The following is a 25694-nucleotide window of genomic DNA, read 5'->3' on the forward strand; positions in this document are numbered from 1 at the left end:
CTACTACAGTTATGAACCGCGTGAATGAATGAATGAATGAACTCCATTGCTCGACAGCGGTACACGGCACAATTTATGGCTGCAATGACAAAGAAATCAATACAACAACTACTATACTAGTCTATTCTAAAAACAATGACTACAAGAATATGGACGTAAATGGCGTACTGACATAACATACGTTAATCCTCTTCTGCCTGTTACAATACATTCTCTCTTTTGTAAAGCGGTACATATGTATTGGCTTAAGTACGTAGATATGGAGTCGGGCCGTCATGATGAGGGGGGACACAAGCTGACTCACGTTCGTGATCGCGTCCCTCCCACTGCAGCGCCATCTAGCTGCGGTGGGAAGTAATGCCATTCAGGTGGCGTGAGTAGTCAGGTGGTTAGCGATCTTGCCTCTGGAACTAGAAGCTGAGAGTTCGATCCCGGCTGTGTCGCTCACCCGACATGAACGCTACCGGAAAGGGTCGCAGTCCTAAGGACGGGACGATAAATAAGCCGTCCGCGTGGTCCAATGTTCATTGTCGAAAAGAGCTAGGGGAATTTCCTCGGTACAATGACCCTGTAAATACTGTACATAGCGTCTGTCTTCTCTGTCACGACCAGTGGAAGATTAGCTCTTCAGTGAGCTAAACTAGATCAAGATCACTTTCCTTTCCTTTTCAGTATTGCCCAGGGGAAGGTGACAGACGGCCCACAAAAACTTTGTTAACCAACTACAGAAACTACTTCAACATTAAAAAAAAACATTTTGTAAGGTTTGGAAAAGGTAATATTCACACAAAAAACATCTGATAATTCTATACCACTCAGGATTAACACGAAGACAGTAACAGGGGCAGATGCACGGTTCTATATATTCTTCTAGTATTACATAAACTAGTTTAGTCACAGTTAAAGATCGAGACAAAAATACAAAGATTTTCTGTCTTTAATTAGACTGAATTGGTGACATAGAAAAAATACTAAAATAACAAGTACTGAATAGGAATATACCTAAAGACCTAAAGAAATATATCTACATGTACTATAGTGCCTATAAGTGGTCTCTTGAAACTCGTTTAAAAAAAACAATTTGTACGATTTTACCTCACATATACATATTTGACAAAAGCTAAACGTCTCTGCTTGACTAACATAATTGAAATCATGATTAGGTACTAGTACGTTATGTAATAAAAACTTAAAACTCCCAACATCTCTCTACGAAAACAATATCTTATAGGTAAATGAAGATAAATGATTGTGACATACCGGTTAAAATGTAACATATACACATATTTACAAAATGTATAAACTACAGTCCTAGCTGCACATCACAATAACGGAGTAAATAAAGGATGATAATATTCCATCGATCTGTCTTTAGAATAATCATATTGTGTTTAACCCAGAAGATTCGTAAACCTTATAAATAGCAAATTTAAGTACATAATGACATGTGACAACCCCTGCATGGTAAACATTGGAAAATATATCAAAGAATGTCTAGACGTTAGAAACTCCTCTAATAATTGTAAAATCACATTGTCATCCCATACTGCTACACCATATTCTATAAGATAGATTTATTAGCCTAATAGAATGTTATCTAATAATGTACCAGTGAATGCCATACTTTGTACCTTGTACAATTGTTGTGCAATGAAGTTATCATTATTATTATTATTATGTCCCCTATTGGGTCAATTTGTCCCCACTCGCAGTGAGTCGCGCTTGTGGCAATCATGATGATTCCGAGTTAGGGAGAAGAGACGCTGTTCCAGTCCTTTTTCCGTGTAGCCCATGACCTTGAAGTGACCTTCGGTTCTTGTTACGTGGCGACATTTGAGTGAGAAGTAAAGAATAGCAGCAAACAAATCAATGTTTGTGACGGCTATGTCATGACTACATGATTCAAAGCCTTACACTATAGCGATACTTTCGTTTGAAAAAAGGATTGAATTCGAATCTAATATGGCGCCCCCCTCCCCACCACTACAACAACAACACCTACAGGTGGCGGGAATACTTGGCATAAAAAGAATTGAAGCAAAAAAAAACATAGTCATAATGCATACAACCAGACTATGATTAAAAATCACTACAGCCTTACTCTAGATCTATAGCGATCGTTTCAGAAAAGGATTGAAGTCCCATCTAATTAGCCTGATTTCAATCAAGCCTCCGGTAACCGCTCACCACCCTGTAACCGCTCGCCGAGGGGACAGAAACCCCCGGACAAAATGGAGTTTGCGTTATACAGACTACTATCTAATGTGGCGCCCCCCTCCCCACTACTACAACAACAACAGTCATACAGGTGGCGGGAATACTTGGCATAATTAGCCCTGGTACGTTCCACTTCAGAGGAAAAACGAACACGTCCCGGCTAATAGCGCGCGGTGCTTTCCGATAATCCCCCTCGCCCTATCTAATTAGAGCAGAACATAGGCAGGAAAACACCTGCTACTTACGGTGTACACAACAATGGTGACCACCCGTATTTGCAGGGCACTCCTTTGCGACAGTACGGCACGGTGTTTGTCCTTTAACCTACTTTTCTATATTCAAAATGCCTTCTACCAACACAGATGAACTTTCAAGTGAACCTACATTTTGTATTTGCTTTGCTTTCTCTTTCTAACACATGGACAATACATTTCATGTTTACCGATCCAACAGGTGTGAACCAGTACAATCGCTTTCTCTCCTCGTATCTATCTGTTTGAAGATTATGCTAAGGAGCCTTTAGGAGGGGCGTGGTGACCATAGCGGGAAGATTTTCCACACACACCATCCCAATAAGGAATTGTATGAAATTCTTAAAATATGTTCGGGTACTGTTCTTCTCGTATCTACTTTGAGATTATGCTAAGGAGTCTATAGGAAGGGCGTGGTGGCCATAGCTGAAATATGATTCACACACACCACCCCACCCCCAAATTGTACAAAATGGTATGCTAAGATATGTTGCAAACGACTTAAAGAACGCTTATGACATCGCATTCTTTTCCGTAGAGCCCTTAGAGATCATACAGCAGACGGTACAACAGCAACAGAAGGTCACCAGAACGAAGAGTCCGACTACAATGTACATGGCTGTGGTCACCCAGAAGGCGAACTGGTACAGAATCGGCTGGCAGAAGTTGGCGTCCAACGGGTCGGTGGAGTTCACTGTGGTGTACACGGAGTAGATCCAGTAGTTCCCGGCGATGAACCAAGCGAAGAGGAAGCAGCTGATCAGCCCTTCTAGAGGGTTCGGCTTGGCGTTCTTCTCGCTCTCGTTGTCGTGATGGTTGCGGCATCTTTCGAATAAAGATATCAGACTCTTCAGCAGCGCGAAGCAGCCGAAGACGAGTAGGTAGATCGGAATCATGCGCTGGATGGGACAGTCTTGTAGATACACGCTTAACGCTCCCATCGCGATCATGGCGACCGGTACCACCATCAGCACAGCCGTGCAAAATGTACATCCTTTACTCCCTGCCACCGCCGTGGAAGCGTTCTTTCCAAACTCTACGTTCCCCTCGGATTCTTCTCTGGCTTTCTTGATCTGTTCGAAAATGGAGGCGTACGAAGGAGGGGCGTCGTCCAGGTATTCGGTTGCTCCGCCGAATTTCGGCCTAACGTCGGTTGGACTGGTAAGATCGGAGAGAGGAACGCCACCTTTTCCAGACTCTACGTCGCTCACCGTCGCCATCTTGTCGATCGTCGATAGTGTCTTGGTGAACCACGTCGGAGTAGGTCAGGTATTTTGTGAAAAGGTCTGAAGGTTTTTAAGGACGGTTGGTAGAAAGCGCAGCAGACTATACGAAGCCGGGATTCCGTCGTTTGCTGACAGGGCGTGGTGAGAAGCTGTCGCTGTCCTGCATTTACATAAGTACCGGCGTTCAAGCAGTCCCGATGTCCACACGTTTGTGAAGTGGAAGAGTCTACAATGATGACTGTCGTACAGACGGGACCGCAAAGAGAGTCTGTGAATCACTCTTCAAATATGTCCCGTCAAAGGGGCTCGAGGAGCTGCGCATTCTTTTCCTGTCAAGGGGAACGCAAACAGCCCAATACCCTACTCGTACGTATAGGCTCACCGTATGCCCGTGCGGCCGTGCGGGCATAGAACACCTAGTGTTCGTACGGGCATGTGACAGGCTGTTAGTCACCAAGCTAGCATATGTAATAGTGAGTTCTACTCAATCCCAAAATAAGATAGAAAATAAGAAACCACCAGTCCTTATGTAGTGGCCCATCATCAAGTTATTCGAGCTTCTATACAAAAGACGAGACAGGGGAGACTGGTCAGGAAGGAGAAGACACTGAGCGAAAGAGGGTACACTACCGCGGCAGCAAGAATAAATCTAATCCGAAGGAAAACGAAACAGCTGTTTAAGTTCAGTTTAAAGAGTAGCCTCATTATCATGATTTTTCTTGATTAATATGTGATGTTAGCGGTATTAAGTGATAAGGCTAGCTACCACACTCGACTTTGTTAATGCAAAGATTCTAAAGTTTTCATATCCACATTGTCGAACAAATATGCTTTGGACGTTTGGGATTGTTTGAGCTCTGAACAGCTTTGGAATGTTCTGAGTTTTTCAGCTGATAACGCATCGTACTAATTGAGATTCTAGAAGACCCAAGATCTTGATAGTTCACCCTTTTCATAAAGAGAATGTATCATTGTAGTTGTGTTCGTTTGGATTATAATAAAGTTTGGTGTGGTTGCAGGAAATTCTCGCTATGTCCGTTTATTATGGTGCAATTGTTGGCGACATAAAGAAAACGAGACAAAATAGAAAACGCGACAAATAACGCCTAAAAGCACGTCAAAAAACAGCCGGACCCACTCCTCTGCTGACAGAGTACGGTAGCAGACATCTTTGAACTTATCTGTTTTTATCTCCATGAAAAAATACATTTTCATGGGGATATTGTTTTAAGTGTGTTTGCGTGTGTGTTTGCGTGTGTGTGTGTGTTTGTCTCCGTATGCTTAAAGTCAGCATAACTGAAGAACGTGTAGATGGATTGTGCTGATATTTGGTATGTGGGTAGGTGTTGGGAGGAGAAAGGTCAATTTTAGGCCCCCTGGTATGTGTCACTGGAACTGCAATGGCGTATTTGTCAAAAGGTCCAAACGGCTGGTGGTCAAACCACAAAGGGGTACTTGTGGCATTTGGAAGTTATGTGACAATGAACATAGTTGAATATAGATTATGCAAATAAAGGCCTTATTTGCATAATATATGTTTCATGGAGATTTATGTAGATATGGTGGCCATGGGTGTCCGGCAGAATCATAACAGTTGACGTGACGTTTCAACGGACTCCACTTTAGATACCCAATGAGCTCTACATGGGGTGAATATGTACGTCTATTAATTTACAAGTTGTATGTTGCGCAATGTCGTTATTGTTATACCAGCGCCTGTTGCAGTTCAGGTAAAAGTCGCAAGGGGCAGTTCTGTTGCAGGTATGTCGGATATAGTTATCAGAGACGACTGCTATTTGTGTCGTCTGGTGACTGTGAAGATGTGCTGCTAGCTTCAGTGGCAAGCAGGTACGGAAGTATTTGTAATAAGAAAATTCCTTCATCTACATGTATCTCTGAGTTGACACCAGAAATCAGGTCAATGTCAAAGGCAGGTGAGTTTTAGCGCAAAGACGTATGGGATTGTTTACGTGGAATGCGGAAGCGAGCACACCTTACGAAAAGGAAACCGTCAAACGGATCCAGTTTTTGCTGCAATCAGGTGCATCCGTTGGTACATCAGTTTCTCTACAACCGTTCGAGGTGATTTTATGAGGTAATGTAATGTAAGCTCCTCTTAGAAGTACTTCGCTGCCTATTGCCCGTTAAATTCTGAAAGTCACCATAGGTAGTTTCCGCTCCGATAGTCTCTTTGATTAACTAGTGAAATGTAGTATTCCAACAGAACAAGATCAAGATGGGCCCCAAACCACATAGCTTATAGTTAATGCAGTATCACTTGTCTTGTACACTCAATAGCCGAAAACTTTTCCACTTTGCTCCAAATTCTCACTTGTTCATAGCTAAGATTGAATACTTCCTTCGATACGTTCTGTTGACGTTGAACAGAGCAGTGTTCATTGTTGTCAGGGTGTGGTATGTAACGCTTGAGTATGACACTCAAGCATAGCGTATTCCATGCTTCACGATATAATACAAATGGAGAGTAGCTGCTTGCCAGGTAGCTTGTCAACGATGGTGTTACGTCTAGCGTCGCCGCACACAGCGCTTTGTTTGTGGTAGGCATTCGATCTGTGTGACCAAGGTCGACAGAAGAAAGAAAATGTAACCTAGTAAACTCGAGCCATGGTTGAATACAGGTGGCTGTATGAGATTGTCTACCCCCGGGACAGGTGGCTCTGAAAAAGTACCGCTAACAAAACGTGAAGAATCGCTGTAGTCTCCGTTTTATACAGGTACGTTCCTCGTTACGACTCCCATTTCGTTGTTTGACGGTCACTCCCGGTGGCTGAAGTTTGTGAAGTAAGCTTCTATCGCAAGCATTTGGATCTCATTGCCTATTGTCCGTGCTATCAAGTGTGGTTGCTCTTCTAGTTAAGTTTAGACCGGAGTTAGGTGCTCCGGTAGTCACTTTCACCAACTATCGTAGCCGGTGCTACATGCAAGCAGACGACGGGTAGACCAAGCTGGGACCCAGACTACACAGCGTATTATAAATAAATAATAAATTAAACGCCGTATTAACAATCCCATGTGCATTCAATGACCCTATCCCAGCCTAACACATTGCCATTTTGTTCTAGAATTTATAGTATTTATAGAAATTTGGGATTGAACACTTAATTCATTGTAACAAGGACATTTAACCCTCTCAGTGCCATGTCCGAGAATAGATCTTCTCAGTTCTCAAATTTCGACTATACGTGTAACTGGGGTTAATCCTCACTTTCCAGGTCGAGCAAGCAACTGATCAAACGATTTTACGTAACGATGGCTGCTGCCATAGTGGATAAAATTCTCCCTGACGTCACCGGAGAAGGTCGTCACGGTCAGGTGACCTTAGACACGTGGTTCGACAGTGTCATAAAGGCTCTGACTGTCTGGCTGCCGTTGTTGGTATCCGGTACACTGTTTCTCGGTGAAATCACTGGTAAGTTTACAATATTGATAACTTTGATAAGTAGCTTGAGAAAGCCTAGGTTTAGGGTCGGTAGCTACAGGTAGCTAAAGGTACATTTTGACGTAAAGTTAGTGTTTTTTAGATTAGATTGTATAGATATAACGGGGGGTGCCCTAAGATGTCACGCGCCCTAACATGTTACGGATTTTTTACTGATCTTATTTTGCATAAGCATGCCGTGTTTGTGACCACTGACTACGCTGATAAGGAAGGTTAATAAATCAAGTTCATGCACATAGCTGTCATTTTCATTCAAAACGTATGTGTACAATAGATAATATATTGACAATAATGATGGTAGTGTTGAGTAGAGGGGCACTGCGTAGCTAGACGGCCTGGCGCCTAAATATACGACCTGTGACAAGCAGATACAAAAATATCATACACATAAGAAATATCACTTCATAAAACACTTAAAATTTGGGTATTTAAATGTTGTTGAAAAGAAAACCTACCAAAGAAAACAACGTAAACATCGCTGTCGTCTGGCGACGATGTTTTCCCGCCTTTTTTTCTGGCCGCGATGGTCGCGGGACGATTCAACGTACAGCTATGTTACGCTCTAACACGTGATTGGTACCGTCTATGAAAAGGAAACTGAATGCTGAGATGGCGACGATATTTTCCAACAAGTAGCCGAAGTATTATTGATGTAAGCGGTGTCGTTTTTTTCGTAATGATTTTGTGAGTCGGGCCGCATTCAATAAGTACGTCGGGCCGCGCGCACGGTCCGTTGTAGCCTATTCCCCGTGAAAACATGAGCTGGGATGCTCAAGACATAGCCCTTCTCACACGACGAGAGAAGCGTACAAAGTCAAAATCTTCCAGTCAAAAGAAAGCTAGAGTATAGTAGACTGCAAGCCTTGTTTACATTTTCTTAACTTCATCACCAACTTCCGAAGAGAGCAAAATTACAAAAGCGTGCTAAGTTAGGCACACTACCTGGCGTAGCACTAAATCAGAACTAAATCATTCGCGAAAACATCTCACAGTATTTTCCGCTTGCAGCGCGGAGCGTGAAGGGTCATGAACAATATGAATGCATTTCTTATTTAAGTGTGGTCTTCAGATGACTATGTTCAAAATTCATTCATTAAAACCTGACCACTCCCTGGCAACCAGCGATGGTGCGCCGTGAGTTCGAGCGCTTGAAAAAACGTGACATCTTAGGGCGCCCCTAGAATGTTGTTGTTATACTTAGTTCCCATATCGTATCTGTATCCCTAAGCTATGCTAGTTATATCAACATACTAGACCATGTATATCCGTAAACTCGGCTAGACAGGTCTGCTGTATCGTTAACCTGACTTGTAATTGTGTTTATATAAATAGCAAAGATTACGCTTAGTATGTGAAAAGGGTAGGAAAACGACTAAAATCAAATTTCATTACAAAACATCAATTATATGATAATAGTGATCTTAATACAATGCTAAACTTTCTTCCAACACTTAGTTAACTTAGTGTTGGAAGAAAGTTTAGCATTGTATTATGATTACTACCAACACAGATGAGCTTTCATTATAATAATAGTGATCTGATGGTGTCCTGCATCTAATTATTCCTTAACAGACTACTGTCTTCTTCTCCACAGGTGACTCCCAGAACGTCTTCTGCTCCCCTCCTTCAAACTTCAGCATTCCTCAAGCAAATTATCTGAACGCCTTTTGTAAGGATAGTCTGGTTTCAGGGCCTATCACGTTCTCTATGTTTCCCTATTTTGTGCTTTCGTTTGCACTGCTTATGTACATACCTCATTTGCTGTGGAAGATGTTGTTGGGCCCAGAGCTTGGTTCGCAGACATTATTCATAACAAAAGAAATTGAGGAAACATATGGGAGTCTGGGCAATATTACTTCATTCTTGACTTGGACAAGACTTGACAGGCTAGGTGATCAGGAGCTAGCGAAGATATTGAATACTCTCACGTCCTCGTCTATTTTTCGAAAAGGTTTAATGAAAACGTTTGGCAATTCTAAATATCTATTCAAGTTTCAAATAGGAAAAAACATTTCTACTGTCATGTTTGCCATTGTTTGTCTATTCTTTCTGACACGGTTCGACATAATGATACAACAGGACAACGCCTTCATCTGTCGGGCAAAAATCAGCGTGAATAACATTAACGAATCAAAGTATGACGAGTTTATCGAACCTGTTTGCAAAGTGATCGGACTATGGCATTCATATTATGTTTCGATACTACTGTCAATATCTTTTTTCTTGGCCGTTCTATTCCACATATTCTATGTCGTAATCATCAATGTAACCGGGTACAATTTTTTGGACGATTTCTTTGAGGAACTCAATCGTCTATCAGAGCAAATCACTGGAATAATACGGGACCAACACAACGAAACAAAGGCAACCGCTTTCAGTGACTATTCTATCATTGGCCGTCTGTGTGGGGAGAACAGACACTTCATGCCAAGTTTAAACAGAATCATGAATATCAAAGCGTTGCAAGATATCATGGAAGACGGTAAAGAATATATACGTCGCAGAGCTCAGCAGCTGCAAGTATCTTCATCTCATGGCTCATCATCAAGTATTCCAAGCTTCCATGCAGAAGACGAGATAGTGATGAACCTTCTGACAGGAGAGGAGACAGTGGTGAAGCGTCTGGCAGGAGAGGAGACAGTGCCACTAATGACAGTTCACCATAGAGGCAGTAAGAATACATCTGATTCTGTTGAGAAAGAAACGAATGTTTAAAAGTTATCAAGAGTGAGACTGAAGATTGAGTCAGAGAATATGAGCTGAGATGTAATGTGAATTATTCCGATAATACGACCTGATTCTGAGTAAGCCTCATTCATAATGAGGAGAAGAAAAACTCCTAGAGGATTCACTAAATATACAATCTTCATATCGTTTGCCACATTGTCGAACAAATTATTTCTGTAAAATTGATTTGAAGACATTTTTACCTGTTGGCGACTGCACCATGGTGGGTTAAAGTATGCAATGTTAAGCATTGCACATAGTGGACAATGTCTTACTTAACACAAGTCTTTTAAATCAAATGTAGATTAACAAAGGACTACCAAGGGAATGTAAGATCGCAGCATACATGTACCATAGCCATGTATCTGTATCTATATAGCCGGTATAACCGCCATCAGGCGTAACACACCAGCTTCGCAGGCACGCGGCGCGGCAGCAGCTGGTCATATTACACCGAACGGTCTGTTACACCTAGTCTTTGCATATCTGACTGCAACCGTTCTTTAAAGCTACTTAGTGATGAAGCTCCTACAGTACTTGATGACAACGAGTTCCATTCTACTATGGTTCTCGGGAAATACGAATTTTTGAACACGTCAATCCTTGGCTGATAACTCTGGTACTTAAAAGCATGACTATTTCTGGTCCTCTTCTGAGCTGGCATTAGATACTTATCAGTCGGTACGTCCACAAGTTTATTAGTCATCTTGTACATCATGCAAAGTCTGGACATTGTTCTCCTGTCCTCAAGTGACATCCATTGCAGGTCTGCTTTCATTTTTGTTACACTGGCGCCCCTTTCATAGTTGTTCGTGCAGAATCTGGCAGCTTGGTTCTGCACCCTCTCGAGTTTATCTATATCCTTCTTTGTGTATGGATCCCAAACTGTTGCAGCATATTCAAGGTTTGGTCTTACTAGAGACGTGTATGCAAGTGATTTTACCTTTGCTGGGCATGCCCACAAATTACGTTTGATCACTCCCAATGTCTGTTTAGCCTTAGTTGTTACTTTGTTGATATGGGTGTTCCACTTTAGCCCCGTTGTTAATGTAACGCCTAGGTACGGGTGGCTCTTTGCTGTTGCTAGAGCCTGTCCACAGAACTGGTAGGTGGTTACAATTGGGTTTCGTTTGTTTGTTATATGCATGATGTAACATTTCCCCGGATTAAACTGCATTAGCCATCTGCTTTGCCATTCTTCGAGTGTGTTCAAATCTTCTTGCAAAAGCTGTGAATCACTCTGTGTGGACAACTCTATATATAACAGGCAGTCATCGGCAAATAACCTAACATTTGAATCAAGCTGGTCTGGTAAGTCATTTATGTACAGGAGGAAGAGTAACGGTCCCAGAACAGTTCCCTGTGGTACGCCTGACGCAACTCTAACTGGAGCTGAGGCCTTGCCTTCTACCACTACCGTTTGTTCCCTATTGGTCAAGAAAGCCTTCAACCAATTTAGTGTGGTGCCTTGAATTCCGTAGTGCTCTAGTTTAGTGATGAGTCTGCTATGTGGGACTTTATCGAAAGCTTTAGTAAAATCAAGAATTGCTAGATCTACCTGTTTTTTACTGTTCAGTGCGCCAGCTATGTCGTGAGCTGTCAATATAAGCTGTGTTTCTGTGGATCGCTTTGCTCTGAATCCATGTTGGTAGTCAGTCAATATGTTGAAACTTTCTAAGTGTTTCATGACATGACTATGGATAATGTGTTCAAGTAGTTTGCAGGATATACAGGTCAGTGATACAGGTCGGTAGTTGCCGGGGACAGCTCTATCTCCCTTTTTAAAAATGGCACATATATTTGCATCCCTCCAGTCTTTGGGAATTTCTCCTGTGTCTAACGAGTGTTGGAAAATATTGGTTAACACAGGTGCTATTTCGGTGGCTGTCATTTTGAGGAACCAAGGAGGTATTTGGTCTGGACCAGATGCTTTAGATGGATTGAGACCTTGGAGCATTTTTTCGACACCATTAGGGGAAATCACTATGTGTTCCATGGGAGGGGTACAGGGCTGTCCGAGAGTTGGCATGTTTGTTGTGTCTTCCTCTGTGAACACACTTTTAAACTGTGAACTGAGTGCCTCTGCTTTTTTCTCGCTATCACTGACAATGTGACACATGTGTACGGTGTGTAGGTCTTGTAGTAAATTTGTAAATACAAAGCTTCAACTTCGTAGTCTTTTAAACAGTACATCAAAGTAAGGAGACATATATTTAAATACAGAAAATTGTAATTGTGTGATTTGATGTTGATATGCTTGCTTTGGGTTGTTTGTTCTATAGCTACTCTATTTTCTGTTGTTTTTGTTTTGGTGATTTGAATTTTCTACACATATACATGTCTGTAATTGAATGAGTGAATATGTAAATGAATGGATATGTATAGATCTTTAAACTTAAAACTCTTCATCAGCTTCCATCAAGGTATGATATTTTCTCATTGTTTTTCCATTAATTTGTATATACTATAGTAAGGGTTAAGACAGCTAACATAGGCTATCCTTACCCTGTAGAAATATTGTACCGATCATGTACGTGAACAGGATGGACTGTTGACAACATGTGCTGAACATGTACTAGTGTTGTACGTCTAAATGGTACTAAGAGTGTACATTGTCACTTTGAAACAGGAGTATGATAGACCTTTTTACAGCTACAGTGTGATTATTGATGTGATACTTCATTTGGTACCAACTGTTATATTTTGCATTTTTGTCCGCTTTTCAATATGGAGTTGTGACGTTTGGATACTTTAGACTTCGTGGACTTTGCAAAATTTAGGTCAGACCAGAATATTTGTCTCTTTAGGTCCAACAAATAGCTATGTTCTAATATAGAGTTAAGAGAGCAATCTATCCTGCCTTTGACTTTGGAATTTTTCTTAAATTCTTTATTCTATATCCTTGAAGTGTTTTTTTTTCAGTGGGTAATTATTATAATATATCTAGATTAAGATTCTAAAACACCAGGGATTTTAAATAGTCCACCTTTAAAGAATTGAACTGTAATATAATTGTTGTTTTGTAAGATTGGATGATAATAAAGTTTGTTGTGGTTGCGGGATTTCTTCCTCAGTTCGTTTATTATGATGCAGTAACAGATCTCTTCGAACTTACTACCGTTTTCTTAAATGTGGCGGTGATGGGTATCTAGAAGAATCATTACAGTCGAAAGTTAGCAGAAGAAGCGGAGAAGGCGTCCCGCTGGCTGTGGTTCAGAAGTGGAGACAAACAGTGGAAGAATCTCGGCTAGCAGTACCTGGCCAGTACTGCTGCCCCGCTTCCCGAGGAGGTACTGCTGAAGGGGGCGAAACCACCAGTGAAGGGAGGAAGCAGCTGAAGAAGCCGAGAGGAAGTCCTGACACCACACTGTATTACGTAAGGCAGAAAGAATTTCAACGGACCCCACTTGAAATACCTAATACCTAATGTGCTCTACAAAACGTAGATATATATATGGCCTCCGTCGGTCAGTATTGACCATGGTAAAATCCTAATTCACAACAGCCCTACAGCATCGACTATGGCTAAACAGCCCTATACGAGAATGGCAGTCTCTGCCACAAAAATCACATCTGTAAGCTGACTCAGTTCTGTCGCAAAGCTCTTTTCTGCGGATCCGCTTTTCTTCTGCGCTGTGCATCAGTCTGACTTCTCCTGATTTGAGCTGTCTGAACAGTGTGCATCTCCACCTGGAACGGTCACTTGCAAGGTCCTCCCAGTGCTCCGTATTAATATCTAGAGCCTTCAAGTCCCTCTTGCAGACATCTTTGAAACGCAGCTGTGGCCTCCCGGTACGTCTCTTTCCTGAGATCAGTTCTCCGTAGAGAAGGTCTTTGGGGATTCGGCCATCCTCCATGCGACGGACGTGGCCTAGCCAGCGAAGTCTGCGCTGCCTGAGCAGGGTGAACATGGTGGGGAGGCCGGCGCGGGACAGCACTTCGGTGTTGGTCACTTTGTCCTTCCATGATATGCCAAGGATACGGCGCATACACCTCATGTGAAAGGCGTTTAGCCTATTCTCCTGCTTGGCATAGGTCGACCACGTTTCACTCCCATAGAGAAGTGTGCTGAGAACGCATGCGTTGTACACGGCCATCTTTGTCTTGACAGAGAGTTTGGGGTTCTCCCACACTCGAGTGGTAAGACGGGCGAGTGTAGTTGCTGCCTTTCCAATCCTCTTGTCGATCTCCTTGTCCAATGAAAGATTGTTGCTTGCCGTGGATCCGAGGTATGTGAAGTGGTTCACAGCCTTCAGTTCATAGTCACCGATGGTGATGGCCGGGGGTGCTTCTACATCCTGGCCCAGCACTTCTGTCTTCTTAAGGCTGATGATCAGACCAAAGTCATTGCATGCCCTGGAGAAGCGATCCATCAAAGACTGGAGTCCCTGCTCTGTGTGAGCTGCAAGTCCGGCGTCATCAGCGAACAGTAGATCTCTGATCAGGGCTTCCCTTACCTTTGTTTTGGCCTTGAGGCGGTTGAGGTTGAAGAGTCTGCCGTCGGATCTTGTGCGGAGGTAAATTCCTTCAGTTGCTGTTCCAAAGGCTTGCTTCAGGAGCAGGGCAAAGAAGATCCCAAACAGCGTGGGGGCCAGAACGCAACCTTGTTTTACACCGCCGCGTATGTCAAATGGCTCAGACAGGTTGCCACTGTACAGTACTGTCCCCTTCATGTTGGTGTGGAAGGATTCGATGAGGCTCTGTAGCTTTGGTGGACAGCCTATCTTGGGTAAGATCTTGAAGAGTCCGTCTCTGCTAACCATGTCGAACGCCTTGGTGAGGTCGATGAATGCTATGTACAGAGGCATGTTCTGTTCCCTGCACTTCTCTTGCAGCTGACGGAGGGAGAAGATCATGTCGATCGTCGATCTGTTGGCACGAAATCCACACTGCGACTCGGGGTAGACACGTTCAGCAAGCCGTTGTAGACGGGCTAGTACAACTTTCGCGTATACCTTGCCGACCACGCTGAGTAGTGAAATTCCCCGGTAGTTGTTGCAGTCGCTTCTCTCTCCCTTGTTTTTGTAGAGGGTGACAATCTTGGAATCTCTCATGTCCTGTGGGACTGCACCTTCCTTCCAGCACTGACAGAGAAGTTCGTGTAGCGGGAGCAGTAAGACGGTCTTGCAGTGTTTGAGTAGGTCGGGCGGGATTGCGTCACTGCCTGGTGCCTTTCCTGTGGACAAGCTGTCGATGGCTTTGTTGAGCTCATCCAAGGTTGGCTCAGCATCTAGTTCATCCATGGTTGGCAGACATTCGATTGCGTCGAGGGCTGAGGGGGACACAGTGTTTTGCCTGGAGTAGAGGTCCGAGTAGTGTTCCACCCATCTCTCCATCTGTAGCTTCTTGTCTGTGATCTCTTCCCCAGTGGTGGACTTAAGGGGAGCTGTCTTGCTCTGGGTTGGTCCAAGTGCCCTCTTAATATCATCATACATACCTCTGATGTTTCCTGTTATGGCGGCTACATGGATGTCTTCACTAAGCTTGCCCCAGTACTCATTGGCACACCGTCGGGCTGTCTGTTTGACTTTGTTCCTTGCGGCTCTGAGGACGTGGAGATTCCTCTCGCTGGGTGTTCTCTTGTACTCTGCAAGAGCAGCACGTTTGGCTTCTATCACGGGGGCCATCTCTGCTGACTTGGCATCAAACCAGTCGTGTGACTGTGTGGTCTTCTTTCCGAAGGTAGCCATGGCTGTACGATGCATCACGTCTCGCAGATCATTCCACTTCTTTGTCGCTGACAGTCCAGATGGCTTGCTGTTAACTTCCTTCTCAAAAGTAACAGTAAACTTTTCCACGAGTTCTGGTTGAGCCATTCTGCTGATGTCGATGCGTGGCTTTCCCGGCTGTCTTGCGTGGTGGAATTTCTTCGGTTCCATCTTGAACTTGCAGCATACCAGGGAATGGTCTGTATCGCAGTCTGCACTCTGATACGCACGTGTCAGTAGCACGTTCTTGAGCGAGGTCCGTCTTGTCAGGATCAGGTCCAGCTGGTGCCAGTGCTTCGAGCGAGGGTGTCGCCAGGAAACCTTGTGTTGGGGCTTGGTCTGGAAGTACGAGTTTGTGATGCACAGGTTGTGATATGCGCAAAACTCCAGCGCTCGCTGTCCATTTTCGTTCATCTTGCCAACACCAAATTTTCCAAGGCATGCTGGCCAGGATTCATGGTCGTCACCCACTCTTGCGTTGAAGTCACCTAGGAGGACTAGTTGTTCGTCACTGGGAATGTTCCTGATGGTAGCTGTGAGATTCTCGTAGAACTCATCCTTTACTTCAGGGGTGGCAGCAAGTGTCGGGGCGTATACGCTGACAAGGGTGATGGGGCCTTTGGTTGTGTTGAGGCGGAGAGTGAGGAGACGCGCAGATCCATTACTTCCCGGCTCCACCATCCTCAGTAAGGTGTTCTTCACCGCGAAGCCTACTCCGTGCTCCCTGGGCTCATTGGACCCCTTCCCCTGCCAGTAGAACGTGTAGTCCTGCTCCTTTAGAGTGCCTGAGTCAGCAAGGCGTGTTTCCTGAAGTGCAGCTATATCCACGTTCAGCCTCCTCAATTCATCATTGATAAAAGCTGTCTTCCTGGCATCATCAATGTCCTTAAGATTCTCTGTAAGGCCAGGCATCATAGTTCGAACGTTCCAACATCCCAGTTTTAGAGCTGATCTCTTTTGTTGTCTTTTGTTGCCGGGTGCGGAGATGACGACCTACCTTTTGGAGTTTATCCTATTCCCCGCACACCCCACGAGGATAGTAGACCGTGGCGAGACAGCACCTTATTGGCTGGGGGCTGCCCAGCTTGAGGCGGGCGGTAGCTGTCCAATGGGACGCGAGGATCCCTCCCACCGTCGGTAGCAACCCCTGGCGCCACGCTCTACGCCAAACGAGCGATGGCTTAAAACCGGTAACTGTTGCTGCCCGTGTTGTGTCGACACCATTGGCGAGGCTGGAGTGTCCTCTCCAGTGTATTGTCCGGGTTTGTCTTTCCAGTGTAGGGTCTGGTAGGATTTTAGCCCGGGCGGGATGATTTGGAGGACGAGTTGTTACCCATGCAGCATGTCCCCCCTCTCCACGTCACTGATGGGTCCAAAGGAACAGCAGAGCTGCTACATTTTGGCACCAGTGCCGTCGCAGGAGCTGCCAGAGCGATGTTGTATTTAGCATCGAACTGCCTTCGGGGCTCCGACTCCGGATTTATCCTCAGGGTGTTCTCCCGAAGCCTTTCCTGTGTCCAGGTATGCCGCAAGGCAGCGGAGGTTTGGGATCAGGGTTTCCCTCCCTTAGATGGGTTGCCTTCCCAGGCTGATGGGCCCCGTCTGCCCAGGTGCGGTAGGTCAGAGGTCACATACATTTTAGCAGTAGCAAGAGAGCAACAGAAAGTATTTGTATACATCATCGGAGTTTGACACACAGGCTGTGAGCTAGTTATGGTCAGACTTCAAGCATTGAAATAATCAGTAATTGATATTCTCAAGTAAAGTTATGTGCTTAGTGGTTGTAATCAGGGTACATGCATTTGGCAATTGATGCTAATCGGTAGTGTTGTTTTAGTTGCAGAGCAGGTCACTATTGTGTCAACTGGATTGTCTGTCCCTATGCTCCATAAACATGTTAATACAGTCAGGGTAGTCATCATTGTTATGCAAAGAATGCCTAGTGACAGCTTGCCTAAGTTAACGTATCCAAAGTCTTACAAGTTTGTTTACATCTTGAAATAAACATACTGATCCTGTGTTTTACCGTACAAGTCAAATTGCTATTTTCACTGGGTGTAGTACACACTGAACACACTTATGAAATTAACCAACACAATTTCGAGGTGCACCATTTATGGCCTGCTGCGTGGTACAAGATAACGCAGGTCTAAGTTAGTAAGTAGGGACTAATTTGTCATGGCAGTTTTGCTAACTAGGCTAGTTTGACATATATATAACCTGTAAGTACATCATAAGTTTCACAAATAGCCTTAGCATGTTTATACATAACATAAATGTAAATGTAAAGTATAAAGCTCTACAAAACTTAGATATGTGTCTATTTACAAGCTGTTTGTTGCGCAATGTCGTCATTGTTTGCACCAGCGCCTGTCGCAGTTCAGACAAAAGACGCAAGAGGCAGTTCTGTTGCAGTGAATGTCCTCCCGAAGCCGACCACCTACATGTATCTCAACGAAATGATAACGGAAAGCAAGCCGTGTTCAGAGGCTGTTGGGATTGCTTTGTATTGAATGCAGAAATAAGCACACCTTGCGAAAGTGGAACTATCGTACTACCCAAGTTTCAGTTATGTATAAGATCTATAAACACTAGAGCCGTTCAGGGTTGTGGGGTAAGCTTCCGTCAGAAGTACTTCATTATCTATTTCCCTCTTAATTGTATATCTAATCCGAGTTAGTTTACGCTCTGATATTCATTTTCCAGACTACGGTGTACTATCAAAGGAGAAGTAGACCAAGATGGGTACATTACTACGTAACTTATGATTAATGAGGTAATCACGCATGCCGAAATCTTTGCCCTTTTGATCTGTAAGTCTCACTTGTTTATTAATAGGTGACGTTAAATACTTCCTGTGATAACCGGTCTTGTTTACATTTTGCTAAGTCCTTAAAGTTAAACATTCTTCTATGAAAATGACATGAAAATATTGAACTAATATTTGTAATGTATATACAAATATAATACATATGTAATATATTTTATTCTTTCTGTTGCTTTACTTTTAGAGTACTGGTGATACATGTAAACGGTCTTATTTCCATCTTTTCAAGTTCCAGAGTAGTCTTTTCAAGAATTCTTATAGATATATTTCACTTTACCACCATTAATGTTTAAGTTCATATCGTCGTTTGTATCTTTGAGGAGAGAATTCACAAATAAGTGAAACGTTAACCTTTTTCGTTCAAGCGCCGATGTTGTCAGTGTACTTTGTACTTTGGGCGTACGTAGAATATATAATAGTCAGGTGATTAAATCGCACAGTCACTGCTACACCTTATCGTGTAAGACATAGGTAATCTTTAACCCAAGACCGTTACGTGGAGGTTAGCTCAGCTTGGATACAGGAAACAAGAAGGGAGACATCAGATCGCGTCTTCAGTTTTGTGCAGGTACGTTGAACTTCATTGTCTCTTATTATTCAGTATGAACCCATTTGTTCATGCACGGCTGTTTCAAAATCCTAGATTTCGATCCTTTAGTTCGTGCTTGCGCGTTACAGCCCTCCCGTTGCTAAGGTAGATGTAGGAAACATGTGGTGATCACGTTCAATACAAAACACATGAAAAGTATGGATCTCGTAATAAAGACGGAAGAAGCCACAGTTCCACTGGAAGCAGTGGATTTTGGTATCTCACATCTGCCATTATGCAAGAGGAACGTTTGTCTAGAAATCGTATGCAACGTGATTTTGGTAAAACGTTGACCAACAATCAAGCATTAGTTACGTGACCTAAATGTCCGTTATACGAAATCTGTTTAGTATATAGTTTAGGTGTCTCTGGCCTGGGTAATAAAGATTGCGTGTTTACGTCTCATTTAAGCATGCTTAAATGTCTGATTTTGTATTTGTGCAACGCCCAGTCATCATCACCGAATATCAAGTGCAGGAGTTAATTGGTATTGCGAAAATGTATATCACGAAAACACCAAATGATATGATTCTAGCCCTATCAGTCTGGGTTATTCATAGCTGTGTAACATTTACAAGCTCCCATATGCCACAAGCCGACTATACACCCAAGCTCACGTACACAGCCGTGGCACTTAAAGGGTTACGCGTCCTTAACAAACATTCCCGTTTCTACCCAGGCCGCACACGTAATTGACCCATAGATCACTCCTACCAATGGCTGGGTTAGTGGATAAAATTCTCCCGGACATCTCCGGAGAAAGTCGCCACGGTCAGGTCAACTTAGACATGTGGTTCGACAGACTCATGAAGGCTCTAACCGTCTGGTGGCCGTTGCTGGTGTCTGGTACACTGTTTCTGGACAGACTCACCGGTAAGTATAACCAAGGATAACAGATATTGAGATCAGTACAATTTTGGGTAACTGGACCTATAGGTGCACATCGTTTAATGAGCTTGACAAAAATAACGTATTTTTGGTTGTTACCACAATTACCCTGGTGACATTGACAAATTACGAACATGTATAACGAGGGATGCCCTAACTTGTCACGCGCCCTAACATGCCACGGATTTTTTACTGATCTTATTTTGAATAAGTACGCCCTGTTTGTGACCACTGACTACGCTGATAAGGAAGGTAAATAAATGAAGTATCCAGTTGCTTGAGTAATTATTTTTGGCGTATCTTACTACCTGGATGTCTAACTTTCATCAACGTAAATAAATGAAGTTCATGCATATAGCTGTCATTTGCATTCAAAACATATGTGTACATATTCATTTCTTGTTTTGTCGAAAAATAGTATTTTGACAATAATGCTGGTAGCGCTGAGTAGAGGGTGCACTACGTGACTGCGTAGCTAGACGGCCCAGTGCCTAAATATACGACCTGTGCCAAGCAGATACACAACTATCATACACGTAGGAAATATAACTTCATAAAGCACTAACAATTTGGGTCTTTAAATGTTTGTTGAGAAGAAAACTGACCGAAGAAAGACATCGTAAACATCGCTGTCGTCTGGCGATCACGGTTGTTTTCCCGCCTTTTTTTCTGGCCGGGATGGTGGCGGGACGATTCAACGCACAGATGTGTTACGCTCTAACATGTGATTGGTACCGTCTATGAAAAGGAAACTGAAAACAGAGATGGCGAAGATATTTCCTAACAAGTTGACGTAGTATTATTGATGTAAGCGGTATAGTTTTTTCGCAATGATTTTGTAAGTATACGTACGTTCAATACGTACGTCGGGCCGCGCGCACAGTGCGTAGTAGCTTATTTCCCATGAAAACATGAGCTGGGATGCGCTTGATACACATGACGTGAGACGTGCACACAGTCAAAACTTTCCGGTCAAAAGAAAGCTAGAATATAGTGGAATACAAGCCATATTTACGTTTTCTTAACTTCATCACCAACTTCCGAAGAGAGCAAAATTACAAAAGCGTGCTAAGTTAGGCACACTGTCTAGCGTAGCACTAAATCAGAACGAACATTCGCGAAAACATCTCACAGCGGTTTCCGCTTGTAACACGGAGCGTGAAGGGCCCATGAACAGTACGAATTCATTTCTTGTCCAAATATGTTCTTGAGATTAATGTGTTCAAAATTCATTTAAAACCTGACCACTCTCTGGCAACCAGCGATTGAGCGCCGTGAGTTCGAGCGCGTAAAAAACAAAACATAATACCAACTATCGAATACTATCGAATAATCACTTAAAATGTTTATCTCCACAGGTGAATCTCAGAACGTCTTCTGCTACCCTCCGTCAAACTTCACTGTTCCACAAGTAAACTACCTGAACGCCTTTTGCGAAGAACGTCTGACGTTAGACCATGTTCTTGTATCACTGTTCCCTTATTCTGTGCCGTTGATTGGATTAATCATGTACATGCCACATTTTCTGTGGGAGGTGTTGGTGGGTGCAAAACTTACGTCACAGATTACTATCATAATGAAACAAATCGAGTTTGCATACAAGAAAGTAAAGGACGCCACTGTCCCTCGTGATGACCTTGCAAAAATCAAAGAGTTAAAAGAATCTGATGTTGATTTTGAGAAGAAAACAAAAAGATCGCTCCTTTTGAAAAGCGAATTTGTGGAAAAACTTTATGGTTCAAGGAAACTATTCATGTTCCAACTTGCAAAAGGAGTTTATCTGATCATCTTTTCTTGTTTTTATCTGGCATATCTAATCTTATTTATGGCAGAGTCACATGAAAATGATGTATTTGACTGTCGTGCAAAAATCAACTCGAACAACGGATCAACAGGCAACGAGTATCTAGAATCTGTATGTATAGTCATTGGAAGACGGTATTTGTTTTATGTGTCAATTTTCCTTTCGGTGCCATTCTTCATTGCCGCGCTATTGCCATTCTTCTTTTATCTCTTCCATAAGAAGTTTGCGAGCAATTTCTTATTCAATATGATCCGTAAACTACTAACTATAGCAGTGGGACTGGAAGGATCGGCTAGACTTAACATTTCAGCAGGTCGCACATTCAGTGACTTTGCTATCATTGGTCGTCTCTGTGGAGCGAACAGACATCTCATACCAAGTTTGGACAAAATCATCAACGAGGCACTGGATGATGAAGCACCGGGTATGGACGTAGGGCCGGAACGTCCTCAAAGGTCAGTTCTATAACCTCTTTGATTAGTCTTCTTAGTGATCTTGCCTGCTCTACTAAAACAACATATTCTCTTTATACATACATTTAAGAAATTGGGTGGTGAAAGGTGTAAAGAACAGATAGGCCATATGTAATGCTTGATCGTTGGTTCCTGTCTTGTATTATAGATGATACATAGTATAATATGCAATATGTATAATATAAAATCGACGTCATGTCATGGAATTTGAACAGCCTTATTCTAGGCTTAGTCTCACCAGTAGAAGATAGAATCTCGTGTTGAACCAGTAAAATAATTTCTGAATCTTTATCTGATATCTAGATTGTCAAGGTATCTTAGAGAGGACTTCATCAGAATCCACAGAAGAGGAGATTCAACAAGACGGAGGCTCATCAACAACTTCCATACAGAAGACGAGACCATAGAAAAGGGCCTGGCAGGACCAGAGGAGACACTTCCACTAGCGACAGTTCACCGCCGCGGCAACAAGAATGAATCTGATCAAGTCAAACGGGCATCGATCTGAGGAGTAGCCCTTATAAGCAATAGGATTTCTCTTGCTTATCATGTGCTGTTTTCTGATTCTACATCAGTTTGGTTTGAACCCGTTACGGGAGTAGGTTTAAAAGAAACCGGAAACAACATCAGAAAACAGCACATAATATGCAAGAAAAATCACAAACCTACAAGCCGTAAATGTAAAGTTTCTTTCATTTTTCATATCATTTGCCACATTGTATAACTAATGCTTTCTGTTGTAACATTGATTTGAAGACATTGTTACCTGTTAGAGGCTGCTCTATTGTGGGACAGGATAAAGTATACAGCATTCAGCATTGTACATAGTACATGGGACCCAAGGGAATGTAAGATCGCAACATACATGTAACATAACCATGTGTACGGTGTGTAGGTTACTATATTTGTAAATACAAAAGCTTCATCTTCATAGTAGCATTACAGTACATCAAAGTATACTAAGGAGACGTATATTTGAATGTAGAACATTGTTATTGTGGGATTTGATGTTGATATGGTTGCTTTGGGTTGTTTGTTCTATAGCTACTCTATTTGCTGTATTCTTTTGTTTTTTGTGTTGTCGTTAATTCCCTACAAATATGCATGTCAGTCGTTCATATCCTTTATTACATATGTACTTGTAAGATATTTTCTCAGACAAGTTTGTCAAAAGTGACCGGGTCCGGAATACCCGATTGATTCTGTCCTTGAATGAATATGTAAATCAATGGATGTGGCTAGGTCCTTAAACTTTGAACTCGTCATTGTTGTAGATCTATGGCAACAGTGTAAATTGTTACTTTGTGACAGAGGTATGATAGATCTATTGACAGCTACAGCGTGGCTATTTGGTTATATGTTGTATTTTTGCCCGCTTTTCAATATGGAGTTGTGAGGTTTTGATTGACTTTAAGGTCTTGGTAAAAGTCAGGTCAGATAAGAATCTTTGTCTATTTAGGTTCAACATGAAATGCTAGGTCTTTTTTTCTATAAAATTAACCATTCTCGCACGCAAGATGACTTGATAGACCCTTATTTTTGCCTGATGGAATTTTGGAGTTTTGGATTTTTTTTAGAATTCTGTATACTATATTAGTTTTGTTTGAAGTGCAGTGTGTGTTTTAAGTGGGCAACAAATTGAAATTAGAATATTTTACAAAGTCCACAATTTTCTTAAAATAGATTGTATTCTTTTGTTTTCTTTATAGATCGGATGGTAATAAAGTTTGGTGTGGTTGCAGAAATTTCTCGTCCTGACCGTTTATCATGGTGCAGTAGCAGATTTCTTTAAACTTACCGTTTTTATAACGAGTCATAACAGTTGATGTAAATATTTAACGGACTTTGAATACCTAATGTGCTCTACAAGGGGTCAATGTATACGTCTATTAACGAGTTGTTTGTTTCCCAATGTCGTCATTATCATGCCAACACCTTTGCAGTTCAGACAAAAGTCGCAAGAGGCCGTTCTGTAGCAGGGTATGACATATCGTTGTCAGAAACTATTCTTGTTGTTGTTGTTGTTTTCCGCCTGGTCAACGTGAGTATGCACTGGACTACGCCTTCTAGCCTCACTGGCGAGAAGGTACCGAAAACCTACATCCATATGTAGCCCTGAGGGACATGCAATCAAGTCAATGTAAAAGGCAGGGGAGTTTCCCGAAAAGACGAATGGGGTTTATGCAGAATGCGGCCGTTGCCAAGCAAGGACACCTTACAAAAAAGTGCATTCAAAATGTTCTATTTATTTATTTATTAATTGGAAGTGTAACAAGACACTACACGGTCGCTCAGGCAGCATGGCTGATTTCGAGAGCCAACATTTACAGGGACAAAACACAAATGTATAGATAGAAAATTGCACTTAACTAAGTTAACTAAAATGTTCTAACCTACTCCTGTTTATAATGCATAGTTCTACAAGCTTTGATACTCGTCACAACACTCTCTCACCAATTTATTACATGAAACCAAGGTATGGAGATTCATTTGATTAAATGTTTGGATAAGAAGAGGATCTCTCCTGGACGGGTTCACTGGACACGCGTTTTTAGGTCTCGGTCACCTGCATCCTGGCAACAAGGGCCTTGGGATCCTAACGAATGTACATTTATACATAAATACAAACGTATTACATAAATAGACATAGCTGTTTATATAGAAATAACACGTTCTATCTAGCGATAAGTATTAGACACACGAATAAGTAAAAAAAGAATGTATCACAAGTCAAAGTTCACATTTGTTTACTGTATTTTTTGTTCAAATTAACAGCCATTTAAGTAGCTCTTCAAAACTGTGTTAGCAAATGTACGATACGCATTCCATGAAAAAGGGAAATTCGTCTTCAATATCCGATACACGACTCCAGTCCCACCTCGGCGAACTTGGTCGGACAGTCCCTGGCTACCCGTACTGACCCCTGCCGCCCACAAGGCTACATGACCCTCAACTGTGGAACACCCCCCGGCTGGGACTACTGCGCCAGGAGCGACAGTTGCGTCTACGCCTTCTAGTGCGGACCTGGTGTTTTATTGTGTTGTGGTGTTTTATTTTTCAAGATGACTAAATATATGTTAACGTTCAGTCCGTTTAAAGAATTATTTTCACGTGCACGATCAAATTGATACTTTCCAAGATATAGTTGATAAGAAAGACATTCAATTGTGATGACGTCACTCTTTTATCGCAAACATTGTCAATTTTCTATGTTTTGACTTGCGGTGAAATGTTTCTTTTATTTTCCCTACTCGTCAATCTGGACATGAGAATACAAGCTTAAGTCCCAGCAATAGATGACTTATTTGTGTGCTGAGTATGTAATAAAGTGGTACATGGTGGCCTCACTGAAGTGTTGCCTTCGTTTTATTCCACAGTTTGTCTGACAGGCAGGATATATTGACAGTAGAAGTAGAAAAGCGTGACTATACAGAGTATTAATCAATGATCTTATGATATTTCTCACACTTCCCTTCAGTTAGACAAATATAAACTATCGCACGTGGCACAGACCTCGGTAATAT

The 25694-nt window shown here is 42.5% G+C and overlaps 1 protein-coding gene and 1 long non-coding RNA gene across 2 annotated transcripts; one reads left to right on the forward strand and one right to left on the reverse strand.

Moving 5' to 3' along the window:
* Positions 1 to 2963: 2963 nt before the first annotated feature.
* On the reverse strand, positions 2964 to 4111 carry LOC136429140 (transmembrane protein 272-like). Its single transcript, XM_066419021.1, has one exon. The coding sequence runs from the start codon at positions 3686 to 3688 to the stop codon at positions 2981 to 2983; it is 708 nt and encodes a 235-aa protein (XP_066275118.1). The 5' UTR covers positions 3689 to 4111; the 3' UTR covers positions 2964 to 2980.
* Positions 4112 to 5588: 1477 nt separating this feature from the next.
* LOC136429170 (uncharacterized) lies at positions 5589 to 12932 on the forward strand. The gene is made up of 4 exons (XR_010754712.1): positions 5589 to 5789; positions 6334 to 6429; positions 6928 to 7124; positions 8749 to 12932. It is a non-coding gene; the product is annotated as an uncharacterized lncRNA (long non-coding RNA).
* The last annotated feature ends 12762 nt before the right edge of the window (positions 12933 to 25694 follow it).

The sequence above is a fragment of the Branchiostoma lanceolatum genome, chromosome 1 (genome assembly GCF_035083965.1).
Source record: "Branchiostoma lanceolatum isolate klBraLanc5 chromosome 1, klBraLanc5.hap2, whole genome shotgun sequence".
Taxonomy (NCBI): domain Eukaryota; kingdom Metazoa; phylum Chordata; class Leptocardii; order Amphioxiformes; family Branchiostomatidae; genus Branchiostoma; species Branchiostoma lanceolatum.